The sequence below is a fragment of the Battus philenor genome, unplaced genomic scaffold, assembly GCF_028537555.1.
Source record: "Battus philenor isolate CCGP_79_NKW_IND1 unplaced genomic scaffold, ilBatPhil1.0.hap1 SCAF_9, whole genome shotgun sequence".
Lineage (NCBI taxonomy): Eukaryota > Metazoa > Arthropoda > Insecta > Lepidoptera > Papilionidae > Battus > Battus philenor.
In genome coordinates this window covers 3,345,239-3,363,425 of record NW_027181759.1, presented here as the reverse complement: position 1 = coordinate 3,363,425, position 18,187 = coordinate 3,345,239, and the positions used below count along the sequence as shown (strand labels likewise).

The 18,187-nt window shown below is 32.3% G+C and overlaps 2 protein-coding genes across 2 annotated transcripts in view; one reads left to right on the top strand and one right to left on the bottom strand.

Annotated features, from left to right (window-relative positions):
* Positions 1-1,582: 1,582 nt before the first annotated feature.
* Positions 1,583-8,457, bottom strand: LOC137932190 (histone H2A deubiquitinase MYSM1-like). The gene is made up of 10 exons (XM_068775788.1): positions 8,381-8,457; positions 8,077-8,175; positions 7,817-7,931; positions 6,850-7,533; positions 6,017-6,229; positions 5,491-5,631; positions 4,399-4,591; positions 3,336-3,546; positions 2,757-2,976; positions 1,583-1,928 (listed from the first exon to the last, which is right to left on the bottom strand). The coding sequence occupies exons 1-10, from the start codon at positions 8,455-8,457 to the stop codon at positions 1,827-1,829; spliced, it is 2,055 nt and encodes a 684-aa protein (XP_068631889.1). The 3' UTR covers positions 1,583-1,826.
* A 414-nt stretch (positions 8,458-8,871) lies between these two features.
* Positions 8,872-18,187, top strand: part of Sqor (Sulfide quinone oxidoreductase) — a 24,111-nt gene continuing 14,795 nt past the window's right edge. The window contains exons 1-4 of the mRNA XM_068775871.1: positions 8,872-9,118; positions 9,314-9,419; positions 15,072-15,296; positions 16,186-16,386. Of these exons, the coding sequence (XP_068631972.1) occupies positions 9,024-9,118; positions 9,314-9,419; positions 15,072-15,296; positions 16,186-16,386 (627 nt within the window). The 5' untranslated portion in view covers positions 8,872-9,023. The remainder of the gene's footprint in view (positions 9,119-9,313; positions 9,420-15,071; positions 15,297-16,185; positions 16,387-18,187) is intronic.

Here is an 18,187-nt window from a genome sequence, read left to right as displayed (position 1 = left end):
GTGTAACGTAAGAGTTAAATTAGCTTGTCGTGTCCGGTCCACAGCGAAGCGTAAAGTGTAGGTATGTCGCCAGCGAGACGAGTGCACCAACGAATGCACAATATTGAGAATAGGGTGCGTAATCATGTGCCTTCAATGTTAATAAAGATTTCATAGTTGATGCTTCTAACTAGTTGTAAGGTAACTCGTGTAAATATAGTTTTAACGCTACCACGATTCGAACTCTTAATATTCTAATTATTTAATTCTACGTTTTATTTATTACCTAATTGTACGCACGGCTCAGGCGCGCGTCTCGCGCTCTTGTATATTGTCAACTCCCGACACTATTCCTGTAAAGTATTCATATCAGAATATTTAAATCAAATGTAAGGTAGATTTTTTTTGTTACAAAATTAAATATTACGCGTGTGATTGCGTCGCCTAAGCCGTGCCGATTTGTCCAGTTATAACGACAGTGCAAGTGTCGCCGTGTATAAATAGATGAACTATATCGTTTTTAAATTATACCATAAGGCACTTTCAGTACACAGTAGCGTCTCAAAGTACCTTATCTCGATAATAAGAAGGTCCCAGAGGGCTCAATAATATGTCAAAGTTGAAATTGCTTGTTAAAATAACGAAAATGAATAAATAAATGTGTAAAATGTTTTACAAAATTAGAATGTGTACGTGGGCAAAAAGTAATCGATTTGTTGTAAGTAATAACTAGTATTACCTTCAGCTAATGTCGAACGGGCGCAGCGTTTGGACGCCGTGTGACCATCGACGGGACAGGTTGCGGCTCGAATATTGTACGATCGCATGCGTATTCTTTTGTTATATACAATCTATAAAGTAAACTCACTTCTATTACTGTAATATTTATCCGTGCTATTAAGCATCAAAATGTTTATTTCCTAAAAACGTGTCGCACGTCATTCGATGCGTTCCCTGTCCTATAGTAAAAGAGTTTCACTAATCGGACTGTATTATTTTTTTATCTAGCACATGTAACATTAAAAAAAATAAACTGGAACTGTGCCATACATTCTTGTGTATTATTCACCTTATGAGCAAATATGTAATGTTTTTAATGACTTCTTTTTGGATAAAACCATATTAAAACAACGCACCTTTTATTAATAGTAATCAACAATTTTATAAAAGATTGTCGTCATGATTTAAGTTAGATATTTAAAATGGAATAAAAAAAAAATTGCTAAACAATATTTTACGATGTTTTGTCGTAAAAATATATATATTTTTAATATTGAGTAAATAGATTACAAGAAAAAAAAATATTTTTTTACATTCCTTGTTTAACTCTAAAAAATTAATAGTATCATTTAAAAACTAGTTTGTACGAAAAAAAATGTTAGCCTATTCAACTCTGTTTTATTTGTTAAAAATGAAGTTTAACAACAAAGTAATATGCAAACCTTCCATGTATAACTATTCCCTTAGCAAAGTAATCTTTTTTCGACGTTTTTACAACTACGACAGAAACATCTATTAGGTTCATTAGTGAAAGGGTCATATTAAACAAATTGGGAATACTAAATAAAATAAACATTCAATTAAATTATTTATATTGACTGAAAGAAATACTGATCTTACGAAATACACTAGGTAATCATTAGAACAATACATAAGGCTGTACAATAAGCAGGTACAGCTGCTGACAATTTGGATTATAAGCAAACTCACTGAAAAAGTTTTTAATTGTATATAATTTTTAATTCACGCAATTTCAATGCCATGCATAACTATATCAAATTATCTTTGTCGTTCTTAGCTTATATCATCACAGATAATCCAGTCCCGTAGCCAGTGTACAAAGTGCGCTATCTGAACACTTCCCGGATGCCGCGCAGAAGTCGCATCGTCACCGGGTGGCGCTCCTCGTAGCCCGCCGACCGCATATGATGGCATATACTAGACAATAGCTGAAACAAAGTATCACCAATGAGTTTTTGATGTTTAAAAGTCATGTATAATCTAACAGTTACCAATAACTTTCACCAAAATAGATTTATAGGTTCCACCTATTTTAACGACCAAAATTCATTCAAAATAGATTATTGTAAATCTTGAGTGTATTAATTCTCGTACAGAACATATAGGTTCAAGGTGCTGCTAGCTTATATAATCAAATGGAAGTCGGTTGATGAGAAGAGCGTACAAACAATAGTTGATTAATGATATGACACAAACAATAGTTAAAGTGTAAACAATAGTTGATTAATAATAAAGAATATGAAAAAATGGCTATAACAAATATTATCTTTACATAATTACTTTAATAAAGATAATGTGACATTTCAAAGATAGACATTTAGTCGACAAATATTTAACATTTTAAATGAGTAGTAAATAACTACAATAATACATTGACAATATACATAATAAATGCAATTAATTGAATTAAAATTATTATTAATAGTAAGTAAATTCTAAATTCATATCAGCAGTAAAAGCATAGTCCACTAGTCGTCTGTTGCCATAATATCTTATGGTAATATATCTATCTATTATCTGTGGTGCATATTGGTGTTATATTCAAACATGTTACATAATTATGGTCTTCTATTACTTTACAGCTTAGGATGTCCACCCACAAAGTGGTCAGAGAAGCTTGTTATGGTCATTGGAAGACGCTGAATATAGGCCACTTACAACCAGTCCTAATGTGGGGGAAGCCTACCTCCAACATTTGAAGTATTACGACTTAAAACGATAATGATGATAGCTTTACATTTATTATTTTAACTTGCCTTTTCTAAGTATGTGATACCAGCTTGTGGACATACATCTTGGGACATGTCAACACTTAATTCGTTTCTGTCGGCATCTTCAAGCAGGATGCCGTGTAGTTCCGGCAGAAACTCTTCCAAATTATCTTCGGTTAGGTCTGGTATCAATTTAACACTCAACTGGTAGCCAACTGGTGTGTCTACATCCTTGTTACTGGCATCTTCTTCTACATGGATGCATCTGTGGAGAGGCGTAAATAAAGTACATTGTAATATATTTGCTGGATAGAGGTAAAGTTGATTCTTTTTAAATATCTCTTTGTCTATATATCTTATACATTATACATATCGATGAAAAAGTCTCTGGCAGGTTTGGTATAAAAAATAAAAGTTTTCATACAAATATTTTCAACTATCACTATGATTCTCGAATTAAGTCAGTCCAGCCAACTTAATCTTAGTTGGTTATCGATGAGAATAACAAGAGAATATAATCATAAGTCATAATTTTAATAATTATTTTTCATATTTTTAGATTTATTACATATTATTTTTGGTCTGTTTCTCTTAAGCATATGAGATGATGTGGTGGTTTGGTACCGGTAATGCGAAGCGTGTCGGCCGGGGGGCCAATGCTGTGAGGTGATGAACGCGAGGAAGGGCGCGCCTCGCTCCAGCGCTGCTTGAAGAGCGCGCTGCGAGCGCAGGTCCACGCCCGACGGCGCTGCCGGGAACGCCGGGTGCGAGTGGTGCCAACCGCACACGGTCAGGTCGCGACCTTGCAGCGCCTCCGCTGCCCGTGCTTGAGACACTACACAAATAATCGATTTGCTTAATCTTATTGAGGGTTAAGACCAGTTCAAGAATGAGACCATGGAGTTATCAAAATAAACAGTTTTTGAGGCTCAAGAGTTACATTTTATATATAATTAACTAATAATTATATAGGCTTTTAGGTATTGGAATGGATACCATGATATCATAGGTTTATGTAGGTGGATGTATGCATGTCTACAAAGGAGTTAGCTGTCCACCACTGGCTTCATGAACATAATAAATGCCCTCTCAATAACGCTTGCAGTTAAACTTACTTAAAATCCTTTGCTGACACACCGCAACAAATATTCCTGCCTGATTTTAAATCTCTAAGTCTTACAGATCAAGATATATTGTTGAGAGTCAGTGCAGAGGTCAAAATCTCTGATAGAATCATTTGTCAAAGGTGTAAAATTTTAAAAGGTTAAACTCCAAAAAATTAAAATTAGTCTCCAGATATCACAAATAACAATAATTATATACTAAGAACAGATGATTAAAAAATCATTACATATTAATATTATATTTACTGACTGTTCCTGCAGACTCTTGCGTTTTCAAATTCCACTAACTTTCCAAAAACTTCCACTAAAATTCCAAAGTCACTAACTTATTAACAAAAAAGTCGCCTTCATCTGTTCACTACTTAAATGACAACCTCTTATTGCTGTCATAAAATATAATAAAAAAAGCAAATGTCACTTAATATTTGGTCAATTTTTATTAATTTGTGTCGAGTCTGGAACTACCCGACGTCAAACGAAAGCGCTATGTAATGTAGTACTAGCGCCATCTATCGAAGCCATCAAAAGTAAAAGCGTTTCGAAAACATAAATATAGTGTTTACCGGGGTCCATATCGCAGTGTGTGCGCGCGTTGGCAGCTGCTGCACGGCAGTACGCGGCCACCAGCAGGCGGGGTGCTGGTGCTGCGTCCGATACTTCGCCCCCCAGCAGCCCCATCACCTCGCCGCGCGACGTGTGCGCGTGCGCGTCCATCGCTACCAGCGCCGATACCTTCAGCGATACTTCGCACGGCGCCTGCAACACATTTATTTAAATTGAAGATGAGCAGGCTTGCCATGCATTTCTAAAATTGGATTTGTTTTATCGACTTTCTCCCATCAAAATATAGTTCTAAAATTAATTAGCTCCCAAAAACTTTCATATGAAACTGATTGACATGCAGGATAATACCGATTGAAAAAATATTATTCTCAGAAAACATCAAATATTTTTATGAATCTTTGTCGGCCTTCAGAAATTGTCGCTTTTGAGGAAAAATGCAAAGCAAATGACGTCTCTGTTCAGGAGTATGGATGTTTGCCAAAATTTATTTTTAACCACAAATTAATCAAAAATGAACACCAATCAAGAATGAGTGATGCGCGATCAGAAAGCTGCGTAGGTGTAGCTTCCTCATGGATTCCTCACAAACTCTTATTAAATTTTTTAATTAAATTTGCATGAAAATTAAATCTTTATTCTTAAATTTTATATATTTTAATTTTAATGTTTTATAAATTACTACGAGCAGCTCGCTAAAAAAAAATAAATAAATTGGGCCATTGATTAAAAAGGTTGCTTGCTCCTGATTTAAATCATCTGATTAAAAACAATTTTACTTCAAGCTGTATTAATTTGCTGTTTTGGGATATTTGTCCACTCTGTAATAAAAACCTTTAAATAATACTAACTCATAGCCCTATTAAAAACAATAATTTAAAACTATCATCATAATCATTTTATATATTAAGATGTCCACAGCTGGCTTCGGTCATAGATTACAAATAGCACTAATTGGAAAAAAGTCGAAAAGTCGAAATTTGAAAAATTTAATTGCATATTAAATACAATGTAGAGTTTCGGTTCTTGGTTTGTATTTACCATAAGTCTAATAAACAGGAGAGGGTACCACATTAAGTCTTGCTTATACTCACAGGTTTATCAACATTGTACACTCGGCATTGCAATAAATGAATGGGTGCCTTCTTTGGGGCTCTCTCGCGTCTCGGTTCTGCCGCCACTTCATATAAATCTCCTGCCGGTGTGTGCATTATGGTGCAACCACCGCCACCATCCTGCAAGACAATAGTTTATCATATATTTTACAATCCTACATCAATACTCTGGCCTCATTGACCCACTCACAGTTGCTCAACAAGCAATGAAGAGGGCTATGTGCTCAGGATTTCTCTGTAAGATAGATGTGATGATGTGATGAATAGGAGATCCGGAGATCCGATAACCCAGGAACAGACAGCATTTCAGATAATGAATTTTTGATTCTAAAAGAATTAAATAGTTACTTGTGCACTATTTCAATAAGTAGTGTAAAATCATCTTTACATTCATTGTTATCATCTGTCCCTTGTACTCAAACACAAAAGTGCAGTTTAAACTGCAATGTATCAACTTAGTCTGGTAAATATGGTACTTTATAGTATGTAAGAATAAATTACTAACCAAATTGATTTTTTTCCTTCTTTTCGGCATTGGTTCAAACTTCCTTATTGATACCGCTGGTAAAGCTTCATCTTTTTCTGTATTAATTGCTTTTAAATTGGTTGCACACAATGTTTCTGAAGGCTTCTTATTGCTATTTTCTTCTTTATCACTATCAATGTCTATTTCAATATCACTCTCAGGCTCTGAGTCTTTTTTCTTTTCAATTTTGATCTGTAAACCAACAAATTAATCATGGGTGGAAATAGTAAAAACAATCTTAGGATTTCTGAAGATTTAATGTCTGGAATTTCCTGGACAGGTATCAAGGCGTATGATTTTAAAATCCCTATTTTGTTAGAAGAGAATGACAATATTGAAAGTAATAAGAAAGCCATGTATTCCAGCAGTTATCATCAATAAGTCAAAATGTTCAATTACATCACACTGTTTTTGAGAGGGGGAGAATTGGAATCTCAAAATCAGTGTTAATGGTAATAAATTTGAAAGCTATTATAGAGATTGTATACATTTTTTGGGGGAGCAAGTTAATTTTTGAACATTGCAAATCATTCCTTCATTGTTCAAAAATGTAATGCACTTTGAGAACAAATTAAATTAAATTATTTTGACAAATTATAAAAAAATCAATAACATCTCTGTAAAAGTGATCAGATTTTATTTTTAAATTCATAAATATTTTTTAAACTCATTGTTTTCAAAATTTCTTTCAGGGTAACTGCATACCCTCGCAATAAAAGCCATGTTGGTCCATGTTATGTCTCTATTAAAACTGTATCACCTGATATAAAAATAAAGATTAAAAATACTAAGTAGAACAATTAATGACTTACTACTTGTTCTCCTTCCGATAAAGGCAAGGCTTGACCAGACCCAAGAACAATCTGCATTTTCGGGCTCTTCCCACTGTCATCAGATACGCCTGAATCATTTCTTTGTCTTTGCTGCGGTGACTTTATAAATTCCTTATTTCTACTCTTAATATTACTCTTGTCATAGTTTCTGGACACTTTTCTCCTATGATTACCAATTTTCTTTCCACTTTTAACTTTCTCCTTGTGTTGTTTAGCTAAATTTTTTAACATTGCATCACCAACTTCCATTTCAGCACCAATTGATTCAGTTGAACCAATAATGAGATCATCTTCATAGAATAATTCAGTAGGATTTATAGCAACTAATGTTGTCTCTTTAGTATCTAAGACATTCGGCTTTAATAGACTTTTATTTGATTTAATATTGTAGTGTTTCTTTTTGAAAGGATTCTTCACTACAGGTATTGTTGGATGAGCTGTTGTTACCATGTTCAAAGTGTCCCTAATGGTCATTAACTCATCCATAACAACTTCTTCTTGAACAACTACAGGTATACTGTCATATTCCTCATTTTTAAACATTCCAAGGATTGGTATATCTAAATTAACTCCATGCTCCGCTTCAATTAAGGCCTGTATTTCGGAAGTTGTTTTAGTTTTCAGTGTTTGTGAAATTTTATTGACATTTCGGCCATGTTTTTCCTACCGAGAATTATTTTTATATTAACACTAAAGTAAATAAAAAATATCTATAACAAGCAACATTTTAATAGTGGTTAAAAGAGTTTAATTTTAATAGATTTAAAAAGAAATTTCACAAGGAAACAGCTAATTACAGGATTAACAAAACAAGCTATTTTATGCCTTGATTGGAAAGTATGGACTAAATGCAATAGAAGATTTAAAATTAAGAGCCCCCTATCACTTTAAATTGTAAAAACTAAAAGATATGCAAAAAAAATCAAAATCTTAAAAAAAATCATACCATTTCTTTATTGAGAAGGTCTCTTTCTTCTGGAGTCCACATGGTTTGGATCTCTGTGCTTTGATGTTTTGTAATGTTATTTCCGGATAGCTTCCTTGAAGGACCATCCTTGGACCTGAAAAATTCTTTTAATTCTTGTATTTGAAACCCCAATTCCTTAAAAGCCTAAAATATTTGGAGTAAGACTTCTTTATAAACATTAGAAATAAATCTTTACATAATAGTAGCCCAGGAGGTAATCATTTATATAAATGACTTACCAATTACTATTTTTTTTCTGCGTATCATACCAATTCGTTGCCGTGGAATCTAGCAGCCACTGTGGATGTACAGTATCTTCTCTGTCTGAGCATGAAGGACTGAAACAAATTTATGTTAAAATGTAGAGTTCCTTTAGGTATTTTAGAATGTTACAAGTATGTTGACAAATAATGCATTTTAATTTAAATACGATCAATCAATGCAATCAAATTCAATGGAGAATAAATGATTATTTAAGGTAAATATGATAAAAATTATTTATTTATTAAGTTACAAGTATAAAAACCAATAAATAATGCTTACATTCCTTGACTGTTTTGAGCTAAACAAGAATTAAATGAGAAATCTCCTAGAATGTCAATTTCATCGTCATCAGCCATATTTAATGTTTATTATTATCGTCCTTTAGCACAGACAACAGATTTTTAGTGTTAACAACTTATTTCTTTTAAATGAAATATTAATTCGATATAATACACTACTCTGTATAGATTCGAATTCAATATATAATTTAATAATAAACATAAATAACGAGGATGGCGGTATATTTCAATACCGTTGTTAATTCAAAATTATTTTTAACGCGACGAAACCAGCTCTTGTTTATTGTATAACAAGTAGGTATTTTTTATAGTTCACTTTCAAAAGTTAAAATGAATTTTTCACATTTAATATAATAATATGTTTTATTATGTTTCATTGAACCAAAAATTATTAATTCTTTATATATTTGGTCAAACATATATTACGTCAAAGTCAAATTGACAATGACAGATTAATATCAACAAAACATTGGTACCGATCTTCGCCTAATATCACAGAAGACAGTCTTTTCGCGTCTTCTAAACTATTCACTTGCGTAACATTATTTAAGCACCCTTAAATCAGTGAAGTGTGTTCTCGATGTTGTAATTAATTCATTTGTTCATACAAACAATTTTTCACCATGAATAATTTTCTTTTGAGTCTAAACAATTTTAGAATCACGGCGACGTCGTTTAGGACCTTGTGTTTATCGGGAACTCTTAATAAAGATTATTCGTAAGTGACTTTTTTTCTTTATACAAGCATCAGTCTACACATAATTCAACTGTACTTTAATAATAAATTAAATTAAAGAAAATTAAATATTAAACTTTAAAAATAAAAAACAATATTATTAAAGTACACATTTTTTTATTAAACTATTCATTTTTTAAGATTTGATAAAAACGCTATTTTTCTTTTATTTCAAAGATGTAAACTATTGGTAGTCGGTGGTGGGTCAGGCGGCTGCACAGTAGCCGCTAAATTAACCAAAAGACTTGCAAAGGACTCTGTAATAGTTCTAGAACCTAGTTCGGTAAGTGTCCCTTAATATATTTTGAACATATATTCTAAAAAACATGTAGTTGTAAGCATATATTTTATATAAAAACTTGTGCTCAAAGTAAAATCATTCTTATTTTCTATGTTATTTTTCCAGATTTTGAACAATTTTAATATGTTAAAATCTGGAAAAATAACATAGAAAATAAGAATGATTTTACTTTGAGCATAAGTTTTAACATATTAAAATTGTTCAAAATCTTTGAAATTTGCTATATCATGTCTGACTACATATTCATGTACATTTTTACTCTTAATTCAAAATAAAATGTATATTTGAGTGGTAAAAAAAACTGTCTTTGTATTTTTTATTCCAAATTTGTTTATTGGGGAGTACAATTTTCTATGGGAGTAAAATTATCTATTTTTTAGCATATTGTCAAGAATGTTTTCAATAAAACCAAGCCTATAATGATGTCTCAGCAGTTCAAAAATTACACTAGTTAGTTTTTCCAGAAAGATTGCAGATAAAAAGCCAGTAGCAGCATTCTAGTTTGTCTCATTTTCCCACTGATATTGCTTAGTAACTACAAGTAATAAATTAAAAAGCATGTTCTATATGCTTTTCTAGTGCGCTAAGTGCCTCTGCATCATGTCTCCCATTAATGGTACTACCATTAATTTAAAAAAAATACTTTACTCCAAAATAGTTTAAGATTTAAGTAAGGAAATGGTTTAAGAGACTATATTAACTTAGCTTAGTTAATACTGACTTGCAGAAATACGAACAAATAAAATACAGGAGTATTAATCGTTTTAATATAATTGTAAAAACAAAGGAAAGGATACTAATGTCTATAGAATATAGATCAAAAATAAAAATAAAAAATTCTCTTAAAAACTTATTGTACCTTATACTGTTAGTTGCATAACATGTAGCTGCAGTGACTTTAGGAATATCAATAAACTGTGGACGTTGGATTCCTAGGACTTACCTTTGTTTTTTGTTATATATATTGCAATTATGATTAATTTTTCATTAAAACCAATTTTCTCCAGTTAGAACTAATTAATGCCTTTGTTAAATCTAGAATAAACTCAAATTAGGTATCAGTTAAAAGTAGTTCTTACTAAAAAAATGTTTTTACTGAAGCAAGTAAATCTTAATAAGAATATTACAAATGGTATTGTAGTTTATGAAAAATCAGGGGTTTTTTCCCAGTATTAAACAGGCACCATACCAAAGAATGTTTTAGAACTGCAAGTAGGGTTTATGATTTTAACTTTGTCTCAAGATTGAGGAAATATGAGATGAACATGACCTTGAAAATGTGTTAAATAAAATAAACTTAGCAGATAGGATAGATTATGCAAAAACAGCATGTAACTGGTTGCAGCAGGTTTGATTGAAGCAAAAGTATCTTCAACTCTAGAGTATAGGTTTTATAACAAAGGCCTTTGGTGAAAACTAATTCTCACTAGTAAAAACATATTTTTACAAAAAACAGGTTTTAAGTGTAATAGTTATGTATATATATATATATATATACACACACACACATTTATATACATGTATAACATATTACATGTTTTAGTCTTCTGATTTTGGTGTTGCTTGATGTTCTATTGACTAAGAGCTGTTTTAAACAAAGTGAAGAAATTCATCATCATCATTATTTCAGACGCTGGCCATAGTCCTCCCCATAGAATTCCAATAAGAGATTTGGCGATTGACCAAGTGAATGTCACACAGCGCTGCCCATATCCAGTGACTTCCTCGGACCTTGATTATAATATTGTTATCATTAACTTTGCTTTCTTAAAGCATCTATAATAATAAGATTCTCTTATTGTTCTCATTGGGTCAGGTTTGCACCATTGATGATTTTGACCTTGTAAGCTATTTCTTCTATTTTAGGTGACAATCCTGATAACTATTAGGTTGACAATACTTAATTTTTTTTAGAAATTAAGATTAAAGTAATGTCATTAGTTGTAAGTTAATCTTTTATTACAATTTTGATGTAAGCTAACTGCCATTAATAGAATAATTTATAGATGATAACGCGGTACTTTCCCGAGCTGTTTAATATCACTCTGTAGTGGTTTTAAACGGCACAGTATTTATTTATGATGCACATTAAACATAAAATATATTTTAAGAGACAGACCTACTATAATCTTCACGCTGATGGTTTGGTTCCTTTGTGTATTGTAAAAGAGTCATTAAATATTGGCATTAACGACTTGACTCGTCACATTAGATTAGGCGTAATATCCAGCTCGTTGGCCTTGAAAATGCTGTTAATCATTGATGTCCGCCGGCTTAGCCACGTCCCGTTAGAAAGTAAAGTTCACAGTGACCTGATGTTCACAGTGATTCTTAATGCAAACGGATTGTAGATATTTAATTGTATGTAATTTAAAAAAATTAAAATATTACCTATGCAGTGATGCCATAGTTATTGTGTTTTTGTTTAACGTGTTAAAAATAACTGTGAAGCTCTGAAAACAATACTGTTTACTTATTGTTCCCTCCTTAGAGCCAAGGTTAATTATCAAGATGCTACTGTGAGTATTTATGTTTATATGATGACACACTTTAGTGTACTGAGCAAACGCTACAAGTTATATATATATATATATATATATAGAATAATATAAATAGAAAATATAAACCCAGTGACGTATATAAGGCTTCAAAGGTTCGATCTTAACTTGAAGTAATTTACTCTTCTAAAAATTTTTTTTGCCTTAACTACCAAGTTTACGAAAAAATTACATGGAACAACTCCGATTAAGCTTTACTAGGTGTATCGATTAGTTTAGTTTATCGATTCAAAAAAGTCCTAAGTCCGTCCTTATTTGTGAGCCTCTGTGTGAAGTGATTTTTTTTGTTTTAAATATGTATAAGAAAACTTTTTTTTATACATTTTAATTTTAAGGTTTAGTATAAATGAAGTTTTGTAGATTATTTATAAGTGTTACTTTATGTGCGGCCGGCAAACGATAATAAAATTTAAATAGGATCGTCTATTAAAAAGGTTTCTCACTCCTGCTTTAGAGCACATCCATCTGGCCGATCGTCTTCAGTAGCGTTTGCGGTCAGGATAAGTAAACGCTTTATTATTACGTACTCACACACAGGCACATTTTTAATTGTCATATGAGCGTAATATATGACTGTGATTAGAGGTACGGAAATTTCGCATTAAAAAATCACCAATTTCGCATTTATATTTTTCTAAATTTAAAAATTTCGCATAAATTTCGCATTTATATTTTTGAAATTATAAAATTTGAGTAAATTAGGAATTTAATTAACAAAAATACTAACAAAAATACTACTAAATATGAAAGTAAAGTTTAACAAAATACAAAATTTCAAAGTACAAGTCTCAACATTAAACAATTTTATTAAATTAAAAGATAACAAATTAAACAATTTCAACATTTGACTCCTTAAGCGTCGTTCTTCGGTCCGTTACGACGACATTGTATATGCTGAAGAAGCGTTCAGCGTCCACGCTGTTGGTTGGACGCCAAATACTCTGTAATGCTGTTTCTGCAAAGGACGGAAAGTTGCATTTGACAGCCAACAATATGTCCCTTACATTGAGGCTTTCATTTAAATTAATAGACCGAAGAATTTACCTATGAAAGTGCGCATACCCATCAATTAGCTCATTTTGAGAAAATCCTTGGAAAAAAGGAATTTTCGAAAAGCTTTCCTGCAATACGTTTATATTTAATGTGGTTGAACGTGCAGCCACAGATGGGGAAAACAATTGGCCAATGTGAAAGGAAGCCTCGTTCGTCTTATTTAATTTCATGTGAAGAGAAAGCTTACTGAAACTTTTGTCGCTTGCTGATTTCAACATAGTTTTCATTGTCTCATCAATTCCTTCATAGTCCTTATGTCTTAAGTTAGTGACGTCTTTTCATCAAAATAACCTTGACGTTGCCGTTTAAGCGATGATTTTAAATCCTCTCATTTATTCCACAACAGGTGTGCAATTGGATAACTTGTCCCTTCTAACTCATCAATCAATTTCATTGTTTTGGGGCAGAACTCAGAATTCAATGTATCTTTTTTGTCACCATCCAAACGAATGTTAAAATATTGGCACATCACAAAATTTGTGTCGGATACATACAGACCATCTTTCTTAAATTCTAATATTCTATCTGCCAAATATTTTTTAGGACGTCCCATTTTAAGAGCACGATAACAAAAATTTTTTGTAAAACACTTGCGTGCCTAAAGCGTTACTAATGAACACTGCTCGAGTGCTCGCATGCAACGTTTCCGACTCTAGCGATAGGCAACGAACAAGTGAGACTCGAAAGCTTTCGTTCTGTCGAGTCAGTTCGTGTCCAAAAAGTGCGTCGACCGTTTTGTCCGAAACGAACTTTACTCAAGTTCAATTGACGCTAGTCGCGACTCTGGCGATACGATAATAATTTAATAATCCATCATACGAACACTACCATATATTTCGCATTTATTCGCATTTATGTGTAATTTTCGCATTTATTCGCATCTATTTCGTAAATACGAAATTTCCGTACCCCTAACTGTGATATATTTACCAGGGATTTAATTCGTTGTGTGAAAAAGAGCTGTGTTTTTGTTTGCGTTTAAAAATTAACGCTAAAGTTATTTATGTCAATTGGTATAACTTAATGATAATGATATGTTGTTTTACTTTTTCATTAAAAAGTATCATTTCATTATATTTTTATCCATTATATTATCATCCTATCATTATAGGATTTATGAATACTTAAAGTCAAGCGTATTGCAATCGCTTCTATGCTTTGAACGCTTTTAAGGACACGTTTGTGTCAAATATCTCGTGTGCGTCTTGTCGACCGCGCCTTGTCCACCAACGTACGCATACGTCAGACGATGACTCAGCACTTTAGCGCATTTCGTATTTATAAATATTGTAACATTCTTAATATCAATACCTACAGTATCACTAAATGTGTGATGAGTCCGCTTTTTGCTTTTTTATTTACTATTATGCAACTGTAAACGTATTTTGTTCCGTGTACAATAAGGAGAATAAAATTAATTAAATGTAATATTTATTTATCTGCATGTACAGTATATGTTATACATTTAATTATTAATTTGAGTGCTTTGAAAGTTGACAATAATAATGATGATTTTTACTCTGAATGATGCTTCATGAAAGGAGATGTTGTGCTTAGATGGTACCTCTTATTTTACATTACTAGTTTTAATATAGAATGCTTATATCTTTTAAAACATGATCAATATGCTGTACCTTCCTTTTTATACTTTCATTACACTGTTTGGGCTGACGTGACTACGGTTGAGGTATGTATGTATATATATTTGATATATGTATGTATATATTTATTTATATTAGCCGATAGACCTAAGCCTGCCAAAAGATCATCACAATGATCGACCTTGCGCTGTCTGCATCCAGGGACTTCCCGATAATACTATGTATACATGTATATACTATATTTTAATTTTATTTTCGGTTATATATATATATGCAATTACAATCATTTCAAAAAGAAGTTCTCTTTTCTTTTTATTGTTTGTGTAGAAGCCAACGCCACGTTTGCAAATAAATTGACCCTTTTTAGAAATGTGCCGAAACGTGATAATTTTTAAATTTTTAAACGGTGGTATATATTTTAGAAACACTACTACCAACCGCTGTTCACGTTGGTCGGCGCCGGAGTGAAGCCTGTGTCGGTCACATGTCGGTCAGAGCGGAGCGTGTTGCCATCTGCCGCTACCTGGATCCAGGACTCCGCCAAGTCCATCGACGCGGAAAAATGTCGCGTGACCACCTCACGCGGTGACGTCATCAACTACGAGTACATAGTTATCGCCGTGGGCTTGAAAAACGACTACAGCAAGGTAAGAACCTGAGGCCGAGTGATATGTAAACAATATAGCCAGCTGTTGACGCATTGGTAAAGCACTATCTGATATTAAGAATGCGCTATCGAATATGGTCGCTAGGGCGACTGAGGCCATAGGTATTATCTACTAGTCGTTGTACTAGTGTTACAACTTGGGTTTTCTCCATAATATTTTTTCAAATGTCCCGAATTTTGTGCGTTCTTCTTCCGCAGGATATCATACCGTTAAAGCCCGGTCAAAAAGCCGTACCGCTTTCACTAATAAATAAAGAGATTAAAATTATGCGGGTCATATGTAAACATTTAAATATAATATGGAAATTAATATAAATCGTTTTTAAAGTAAAAATATTCATGTTGAACACATACATAATTATTTTTATTAAAACAAATGTTTTTTCATTCAATTTGAAATTCGAATTCTGTCATCGGACAGCCTATACATTAAAATTTGCTATTATTTTTTAACTTAATAATAATTTAAATTTTACCATAATTATAGGCGAAAATAGCATCAAAACAAAAAAATGTTGGAGTTGAAGATTAGTAACATACAAAAAAAATTGTTTTGCATAAAATATTAATCTTTTTTTAATGATTAACTCAATCATTTAAAAGCCATATACATGATATAATTCTATATATTTTTAAATAAAATATTGTTTTTCCATTACGATTAAATTCATCACACTACTATGACATATTCTATGCCGCTCTGAAAAATATTTTTTTTAATCAAAGATTTAGTGTTAGATATCGATGTAAATATAGTTATGAATATAATTACATGGTCTGGTCAATTTGTTGATGGATTGAATTGAATGAATTTTTAAAAAAAAAAATTTCTTTAAAAAATCTTTAAACAATTTAAGTTGTATTTTTAGGTTCCCGGACTAACAGAAGCGCTAAACGACGAGAAGAGCGGTGTCTCTACGATATTCGACCCCGCATACTGCGAGAAAACATGGCGTGACATGCAGCGGTTCAAAGGCGGCAACGCCATCTTCACGTACCCCAACTCGCCCATCAAGTGTCCAGGCGCGCCGCAGAAGATTGCCTATCTCGCAGATTCATATTTCACTAAGGTAAACCTTCCTATCTAACTCACACTCTCTTTTTAATACTCTCACTGCTATTTAGGGTGAATTGTTATCGGTGTAAAAGAGACAAATGTATAGCACATTTATCAGCAAACAATTTAAAATCTTTTATTATCTATTTGCAATAAACCTAAAGTAACCACTGTGAAATGTGTTATTTTTTTTTATTGGACCGCGATAGGTCAGTTACTTCTGGCAATACAGTCTGCAGGGACAGATAGTTAAAAATAAATAATTCTAATGTGTAGTGATTATTATCATAACGTTATTTATTAATTCTGATAAAAACACGAATAAAACTTAGCTTGACTAAGTCGGACTTTTTTAGGATTAACTTAATTTAGAACTGCTGATATCACTGAATATTCTATCATATCTCTTTCTATGGACTTTCGTGATTTTGTCATGTTTCGAAAAACAAAAATTGCAATCAAGTCCTAATAAGTATAATTTTATTTTTATAATGGTCTATTTATTTTTTGCACGTTTTTCAAGCTAAAAAATTGCTAAATTAATGTTTATCATGTAAGATTCTTTAGTTATTTAAATTCTATTTTAACACGAATGCTTTCATACCTGTTTTTCGATGGAAGGATCAGATTCTCAATATTTTATAAGTTCAAGTATTTTAACTGTTCTATTAATGTGTGTGTGTTTTTGGACCTCCACCCCCCGGTGTTACCTTTTCAATCAAGCGATCCTCCCTTGCCTCCTTTATGGTATTTTATGAGCGATCCATGATTGTCCTTTTCGGCGCCTTTGTACTAAGCGGGTGTTATCGATGAATTCCATCCAAAGCCATCACCTCATGGTGTGCCCACAGGGGTGATGTAAAAGCTCGGCGGCTTCCAAATTCGGTGAAATTGTAGTGTGTAGCGGCCCGAGCCGAGGTTCTCCCTGGTGAGCTTTGCTACTTTAAAAGAGGTCTAAGACTAGGGGCGGAATCTGCAAATGCCATTTAGGTAGCCGTGACTACTGTCACGTAATGAATAAAGTCACGTTTTTTTTTTGAACAGAGCACTGTCCTGTCTTCATTACGTTTCATTTCATATGGTTTTTAGATAATTTCGCACTTAATACGTCTCTTAACGCTTCTAAATGATGTTTAAATAGATTGTTTATTTAAACATATTCTATAAGCATACCACATCTGTAAATAATAAATCGTGAAGTATGCAACGTATGTGAAGCTGTGTTTTAAGTTAAAATTTACTGGACTATAACAGCGAGATATGTTTATAAAACACTTCATGATAATTGCACTGTGAAAAGGCATACAAGATGAGATCATGGAAAAGAAAACATTCCGGCTGTGAAAAGAAATTATTTTTCTTTCGAGAATAATAGAGTACGGTGTCGTATTTTGTTTGTTACCGCTGTTATGACATAAATCTTTGAGAGACGTTTCGTTTGCATAAACGTATAAAGATTATTGAATAACACTACCAATACAAACTTATGCGATGTTTCGTAGTACCTACATGCATATAGGTTTTTTTTCAAACAGGCTTTGTTTTCCTAATCTAAATATAATCGTATATCTATTAATATTTACGTATTTTAATGCATGTTGTTAGTATATGTTATTAAATGTGTACACATTTATTTTACACATTAACTTCCCGCTTTTTTCGTTGTCATTCCGTAGTTGTCAGTAAGTAATTGCCTTGAGGTGATACAACAGCCTATTGCACTTTTTTCTCGTTGTTCAACTCTGTAAATTTATTTTTTAGAATTTTCTACAATTATGTATATTAGAAATTTGGTTTCCGATGAATTTTTTTTA

Coding starts and splice junctions, on each gene's coding strand:
- LOC137932190 (XM_068775788.1), bottom strand. CDS start 8,457: ATGGCTGATGACGATGAAATTGACATTCTAGGAGATTTCTCATTTAAT. Junction 8,176..8,380: donor GCTCAAAACAGTCAAGGAAT/GTAAGCATTATT, acceptor AATTTGTTTCAG/TCCTTCATGCTCAGACAGAG. Junction 3,547..4,398: donor ACACTGCGATATGGACCCCG/GTAAACACTATA, acceptor TTATTTGTGTAG/TGTCTCAAGCACGGGCAGCG.